Raw genomic sequence first — 7,921 nt, forward strand, 5'->3', positions numbered from 1 at the left:
CTAGCCATGGTAGCCAAAACAATGGGCAACTGGGCATTTTCATACATGACCCTAAGAATGATGGAATGTAAATTGCTTATGTAACTCAGGAACCACACCAGTGTGGAAGCAGCTGCTTTCAGTATACTTTGTACCCCTCATTTAATCGTGTTTCCTTTGTTTTGGCAGTTACCTGTAGCCTACTTCCACTGAGAAGCAAGCATCCACAAGGGGGCATTCAATTGTTTTTGGTTTCAACTGGAGGCTTTTTGGTCAATAATTGACCCCAAACTGTTTTTCCAGACCTGTTTTAGTGTCTGAACCCAGCATCAGTCAAAATGACAGTTTCAATAGCCTATAATACTGTAAACCCATACAAATGAATAGGAATATGCTATCTATGGATGTGCCATGTGAGACTTCTAAACAGCAGCTTGGGAGAGCCCTCTAAGTTCCAAAGAGATTGCACTACTTAGGCTATATGAAGACAAAAACATTGTTATATAAGCTATATGAAAGGTCCTAATCAGTGATATATAAGGTCATATGGATATTTGTGTTGCCTCTGGGCAAAATACATGTCAATGAAGGCATAAATCTGCATATTTTGAATTAGAATAGGCCAAAAATATAATCACCACAGAAATGTGAAGATACATAGCCTGTTGAAATCGATATTGCCGTCGTGAAACGTAATGTTAGAGGAACAATCTGCAGTTGATACATCCATTCTTGGACTTAGAAATGAATGATATGTAGTTGCCTACTCATTGATTATTGAAGAATATAACTTATAAATTCCTCATTAGCTTAGTTCAACTGTCGCACCCCAACAGATACCAAAATATAAGCTTGTTTTACATTTAAACAGATACTACATAACTTAAAAACATGGTTTAAACTATAATTTTGATATCATGGTTGGTCAGTCCTTGCATCCATAGCTCTGTCTATGAATTTGAGAGTTGTAAACATTTCTTCGACCCTGTCCCTCAGATTTTTACCGATACAGGGGGGACCTCTATTTGTTATTGTTTTGACAGCTGATTGCCGCTTTAAGCTTTTTGTAAGGTAATTCGTAGATAGACTAACAAAACTCGTCTAATCTTAGGCTGTTTCAATCAGCAATGTAACTTAACTTTCAGACATTCAAACACATGGCTTTTACGTAAGATTAGGCATAGTCTACTGTCTCAAGAGCATATTCAGTGGCCATTGCATGGTATAGGGTTATCTGTCCCCTCGAGCGACGTCTAGCTTGCTGAAACGCGCCCTTGTTGGGACTGTAGGGGCTTTCTCATCGTTTCACACAGAGGTCCGCACCCAAAAGGTGCAGTCCATTCCATTCCACTCCCATTCAAACACAAATATCCTTATCTTAGTATTCTAACAATATGAAAATGACTTGTGCATACGTCATATTTAGCTTAAAAGGTTGGTCCAGATGACCTCAGAGTACACAATGAATGAGTCCAATAGATATTTGAATAAGTGAACTTCAATTTATAAGGGAACCTGCTGAAAACGAATATAGTCCTGATGCAAAAATCGACCTCAAAACTTCAAAGAATTACATTTTCATATCAGCCAACATGGATGTTTTACAAATAACCCAGGATTTCACAAAAATACCATGTATTTAATCCAACCCCTATTGGCTGAAAGTAAAGTCGCTCGGTTGTGTTGATTTGTGTTGATGAGTGTTGCTGAGCAACCTGCATTTGCACAAACAGTGGAAGTGACACAGTGACTTAATTGTTTGTTCAAACTCGGGGGAGTCATCCTTGTTCTGGGTATTTGCCATAATCCTGCTGGTCCCTTTTTCTTCTTTTCACTTTCTCTGAGTTAGGCTATGACAGGGCCCTGAAAGAGAACATGTTGCAATATGCATTGTTCTTCATTTTGAAAAGGTATTTTGTTATCTTTAGCCGCAGGTTTATAAAAATTGGCCTACAATCGAAAACGGAAATCATATCTTAAACCGCTCATAAAATAATTTGTACTCAAATTACAGGTCTTGACACCCTTAAGGTAAACCCTTTGCAGATGCCTTTAAGATTTATGAGACCAACCATTCTGCTGGCAAAGGCTATGTGGAACAAGAAGCTCTCAGTATCAGTGCAGAATTAGACGTTCATCCACACGTTCTCCAAACGGCAAATTTCGATGTGTTTTTGTTGCTCCTGATGCTCTATATTGTTCCATTTCTCCAAATGTAAAATTTCGAGGTTAAGGTTAAGTTTAGGCACTCATTCCGAATGGTTAAGGTAAGGGTTAAAACATTAGGTTTAGGCACTCTTTCCAAATGGTTAAGTGTGAGTGTGCCATCTTGCACAGGTCGATTTAGTCTATTCCCTGCAGACGCGTTCATAACACCTAGGTTAAAATAACTAAACAACTATATTAATATGGGAAGAGGTCAAAACACATATGAAACATTTAAGGATATTTAGCAAGCGAGATGTTTTTAGCTAATTTGTCATGGCAGATAAACATTGGGTTATTTTACCTTGTTAACCAATTTAAAGATACAGTTTGGCCACCAACTGGACCTCCATCATATTTTTTAACTAGGCAAGTCAGTTAAGAACAAATTCTTAATTTCAATAACAGCGGGTTTACTGCCTTGTTCAGGGGTAGAGCAACAGATTTTTACCTTGTCAGCTCGGGGATTTGATCTTCCAACCTTTGAGTTACTAGTTGAATGCGCTAACCACTAGGCTACCGCGCCTCTTTCAATCACCCATACTCGTAAAAATCAGGGAGTAGATGTGAGAGACGGGACTTGGAGCGTGTCAAGTGTCTAGAATAGAACCAAGTTCTATTCCGAATTCTATTTTAGCACCTGGCTACGAAGACGCCCGTTGACACGGATTAAATGACTGAATAACATGTATGTGTAACAGTATAACTTTAGACGGCCCCCTCGCCTAACTAAGCTAACTAAGCTAGCCGTTTCACATCCGTTACATATGTGTACATTTATTTTGCAAAGCTCGCACACACAACTTGGGCAGTCTGGTCAGCATGTACGGGTTATTAAGGTGAAAATAACAAAGGTAAAAAATAACAAACCAGTGTCCACGACTAGGAGTGCAACAAGCTCTCACAGTCTCATGTCAGATTTGGACATTCATCCATGTTTCTCAAACATCAAATTCTAAATGTCAAATGTCGAAGTGTTTGGCTTCTTCTCTGAATCGTTCCAGGGTTACATTCAGGCATTAACTCTGAATGACCATGGTAAGGGTTTGGGATAGGCTTAAAACAAAAAATATAAAAAACAACTGTCTATTTCTGGATTCAAATATGTAACCAGAGGCAGATGCTTGCATGCACCATACCTACTTGACCCTAGTGTCTAGTTTCCATTTCATCTCACAATGTCCTTTAAACATGGATGGACATCAAATACTGAGTATTATGAGTAACCTGCCTGGGGATCAATAACGCAAACTTCTGAACCAGAGTCATGGGATAGCACCCTTCCACCACCCCTGCCCACTTTATGGTTTGCTCATTTGCTGCCCCTAGTGGCTAGTTTTGAAGGCATTTCCCAACATATAACGCAAACATCTAGCAACCCGAAAGGTTGGTAATTCGAATCTCAGGACAACTTTTAAAAAATTCTCTAATTAGCAACTTTTCAAATACTTACTACTTTTTTATCTACTTTGCAACTACTTAGCCTGTTAGCTAACCCTATCCCTAACCTTAACCATTTTAGCTAACCCTTCCCCTAACCCTACACTTAACCCTTTAATCTAACTCCTAAACAACCCTAACTTTAACCCTAACCCCTAGCCTAGCTAATATTAGCCAGCGAGCTAATGTTAGCCACCTAGCTAGAATTCTTAACATATCATACATTTTGAAAATTCATAACATTTCGTATGTTGTGAAAATTCGTAACATTTAATAGGAATTGCAATTCATAACATATCATATGAAATGAGTGATGGACATCCACAAATTAATGCATACCATATAAAACATAACATATACTAAATGGGGTGTCTCTGATTTATGTACAGAATAATACGAAATGCTCTGAGACCAGGTTGCCTCAATATTCATATGAATATTCTTCCTATTTCGACTTCAATCTATTCAACACAATCATTCATTGATTCATACATGGATAATGAATTAATGTAGGCCTATCATGCTTTTGTCATAACAAGCAGGTTTAGAACCCAGTAAACAAGTGATTAATTTATGTAAACTGTTGTATGTCTAAAATAAATTAGACAATAGATTCCGAGTGAAACAAATGGGTGATCTTATCCATTTCAATTAAAATGTTAGATATTATAAATCAATGTGGCAACTACTTAACATATTACTTAGATATGCACATGAACTGTATAAATAACTTAATAGCTCGCAACTTCAAATTGTAAACTGTTCATTGAACCTCGGAATAGGCCTAACGTAGGCTATAAAGTTTAAGGACATACAGTATATGATTTAATAGACGAGTGCAACAAATGATCCGGCATAGTTTTCAAACCCAGAGTCATATGATGCTCTAAACGTTTTAGCATTTGTTATTGGACCTCTCCGGTTCGTGGTGGTCAGATTATAATTTTTTCATTTCTTCTTTTTTCCACTTCATCCGCCGGTTCTGGAACCAGATTTTAATATGTCTCTCCGTCAGGTTGAGTGTGGTGGCCAGTTCATATCTGCGAGGCCTGGAGATATACTTGTTAAAGAGGAACTCCTTCTCCAGCTCCAATAACTGAGCCCGGCTGTACGCGGTGCGGCTCCGCTTGTGTTGGTCTGTGTTCTCGGAATGACCACCTTAAAAAAAGACTATACAAGGTTACAAGGAGTGTGGCTATTTTTTTCAGTTAATTTATCTTGATTTGTATGCATTTTTTTTACTCTTATACTTTAACCCTATTTATTCTAGGTTAGGCCTAGATTTGATGCCTTGTGAAACCTTTGCTCCCTCATCACTCATTTAATTTCACCTGTCAGACACAAAATCGATTCAAAACATAAGTGTAGGCCTAATAAAAATCAATAGAGAACAATTTCACAATTATGACATGCAGATAAAACAAATATTGTAATGAAGTAGCCCCAAAGTAGCCTGCTCACCTGGGAGTGATTGATACGAGTGAACTCTGGAGCTCCTCATCCAGGAGAATGACAAGTGTCCCAGGGACTCTCCCCCCACTACTGGGCTGTCTCCTGGATGGTAGTCGTCCGGTACACGACCCTGGCCTGTCAGGTATTCCTGGTCCTGGGTCTGACCAGGGCTCGAGTGCTGACAGGGAGGTAGATCGTAGGGCAGTAAAGTTTCCTTACTCTCGTGTTCGAGAGAGGCACAAGCGGGAATGGGGATCCGTACCTGCTCGGTGTCGCCGCTGTAGCGGCAGGAGGGCGGGTTATAGTCATACTCCTCCCGTAACGGCAGTTGGAAGCGCCCACCATCATAAATACCCGAGGTATCCATTACTGAGCAAATTTCCCCAGCGATAATGTTTAGGACGTTTATGTATGTCCCTGCTATATATCCTTCAAGTGAGGCCACAACCTGGAGTGCACTTATGAGTGCATACCTGACCCTAGTCACGTGACTGACACTAAACGAATAACTGGGCTATCGGCCAGTAGGGGCTATTAAATGACGGTGTTTGGAGGTCCAAAACATTTCTGGGTTGGGATTGTTGTATAGTTCTTAAAAGAGCCATCCCATTTATGGTTCTTCAGAGATCCTAAAATGGTTCTCACTCTCAATAACCTTATTTGGTTCCAACTTGCAACTTTATTTTTAAGAGTGTACTTACATATGTTCCCAGTTGTTCCATAAATGGCGCTGGTGTTATTTTATCAGCTAAGCCAGTCATGGTGAATGACAGCTTTACATACGTATTTACAAAGGAAATAAATTAAACACCACTTTGAGTACTAAAGGTGGATGAAGTAGCCCTACATTTCATGCAACAAGTCATAGTGAACTTATGCAATTGAATACGGTTCTGTAAGACTACATATAGGCCTCCAAGAATCTGTTCTTGTCGAATTAATTTTTATAATGGGAATATATTATTCAATTTAGTAAATATCAAGCATGTCTGATTTAGGTATAATATTTTGTAGTTGTTCAAAATGTGCACATTTTTACCAAACAAATAGGCTAAAAGGTAGAAAAAAGTTTCGTGTTTCAGGTTAAAACAAACAAGTAAATTAACATGGCTGTAAGGCCGGTAAGTTTCATGTTGGGACTTTTAAGTTTGTGATTCATTCCCCTCTGGAAATATAGGTTACATTTAGCATCAGCGCAAACCTTGGTAAATCTGCCTGCTTTAGGGTTTTAGGCCTTGTTTGCATATTTCCCAGGGTGCCTTACAAGAGGATATTTGAGTTACAAGTACCACCCATGACTGTTGTTTGCTAGTTACAGAGAGATGAGCGTTGAATTCATTCATTTTTAATTCAGTGGCTATCACTAAAGGATATGTTTTCTTGTTAAATCAATGTTAAATAAAGGAAATTAATGGTCCGAAGTGATGATGTTGCCATGAAAATTAAGTTCTTCACGAGAATACATATTTCATAAGGCTTTATTTTGAGGAATCTAGTTTTACCCAAATACAGTGGGCTGAATCTCATTTCACAGGCCATATCATTCCTGCAAATCGCATTACGCTCTGTTGTAATGTGATGTCTGTTATCCTATTGGGATCCAGCCAGAGTGGGGACATCCCGCGTTCGGGAATATTTCTTCACCTTAATGACTGCCAGGGTTGAGAAAACGGAGACATGAGACTACCTTAAAAATCTAAACTGGAGCAACCATTTCAGTAGCGGGTGCAATAAATCCATGTAACAAATTGGAATATTTTTTTTATACTGTTATTTATATTTCAGTAGCATAGGATTAAGTAATCAATCAATGTGCATGAAAAAACAAAGATATTGAAACAAAGAATTCTAAATATCAAGCTGCATGCTGAGAAATACAGGTAATTGCCAAAAAAAGGAAACACCAACATAAATCAAATCAAATCAAATGTTATTTGTCACATACACATGGTTAGCAGATGTTAATGCGAGTGTAGCGAAAGCCACCACGAGCCAGAACAGCTTCACTTGCACCTTGGCATAGATTCTACAAGTGTATGGAACTCTATCGGAGGGACGCGACATCATTATTCCATGAGGAATTCCATAATTTGGTGTTTTGTTCAGCCAGGTCACGTCCATCCCTGTCGGAGAATGTCGGGAGAGGGCGTGGAAACTGGCCACTAGGGGCAACAGTGAGCGCTGTTAACTTCAAGTAAGTTTTGGTTTTGCTAGGGAGTTGACAGGGATGGCAGATAACAATAAGCATTCCAAAGTTTGAGTCCAGCGATAGAAACGTGTTTTTTCTATATGTTTTTAAGTCTATCCCAAACCTTAACCCTTACCTTAACCATTCAGAGTTAATGCCTAACCTTAAACACTTTGAATATTGATGTTTGAGAAACATGGATGAACGTCTAATTCTGACGTGAGACTGTGAGAGCTGGTAGGTTTTGTTGATGATGGTGGGAAAATCTGTCTCAAGCGCACTCCAAAATCTCTTATAAGTGTTGAATTGGGTTGAGAGCTGATGACTATGACAGCCATGGCATATGATTTACATCGTTTTCATTCTCATTAAACCAATCAGTGACCACTCATGCCCTGTGGATGGGGGCATTGTCATCCGATAGGGGCATAGCCATGGTAGCCAAAATAATGGCCTGCTCAGCATTTTTATACATGACCCTAAGCATGATGGGATATTAATTGTTTCATTAACTTGGAAGCACCTGCTTTTATTATACTTTGTATCCGTTATTTTCAAGTGATTCCATTATTTTGGCAGTTACCTGTATGGTAATGATGGATGCGATTTTGGTTCAACTCTGGTTATTAACACCAACACTGGGGTTATTTTACACCA

The 7,921-nt window shown here is 38.9% G+C and overlaps 1 protein-coding gene across 1 annotated transcript; it reads right to left on the reverse strand.

Annotated features, from left to right (window-relative positions):
- Positions 1–3,765: 3,765 nt before the first annotated feature.
- Positions 3,766–5,511, reverse strand: LOC118358713 (pancreas/duodenum homeobox protein 1-like). The gene is made up of 2 exons (XM_035736647.2): positions 5,086–5,511; positions 3,766–4,782 (listed from the first exon to the last, which is right to left on the reverse strand). Exons 1-2 carry the CDS (start codon positions 5,441–5,443, stop codon positions 4,562–4,564), a joined length of 579 nt encoding a protein of 192 aa, XP_035592540.1. The 5' UTR covers positions 5,444–5,511; the 3' UTR covers positions 3,766–4,561.
- Positions 5,512–7,921: the final 2,410 nt, after the last annotated feature.

The sequence above is a fragment of the Oncorhynchus keta genome, chromosome 26, assembly GCF_023373465.1.
Source record: "Oncorhynchus keta strain PuntledgeMale-10-30-2019 chromosome 26, Oket_V2, whole genome shotgun sequence".
NCBI classification, from domain to species: domain Eukaryota; kingdom Metazoa; phylum Chordata; class Actinopteri; order Salmoniformes; family Salmonidae; genus Oncorhynchus; species Oncorhynchus keta.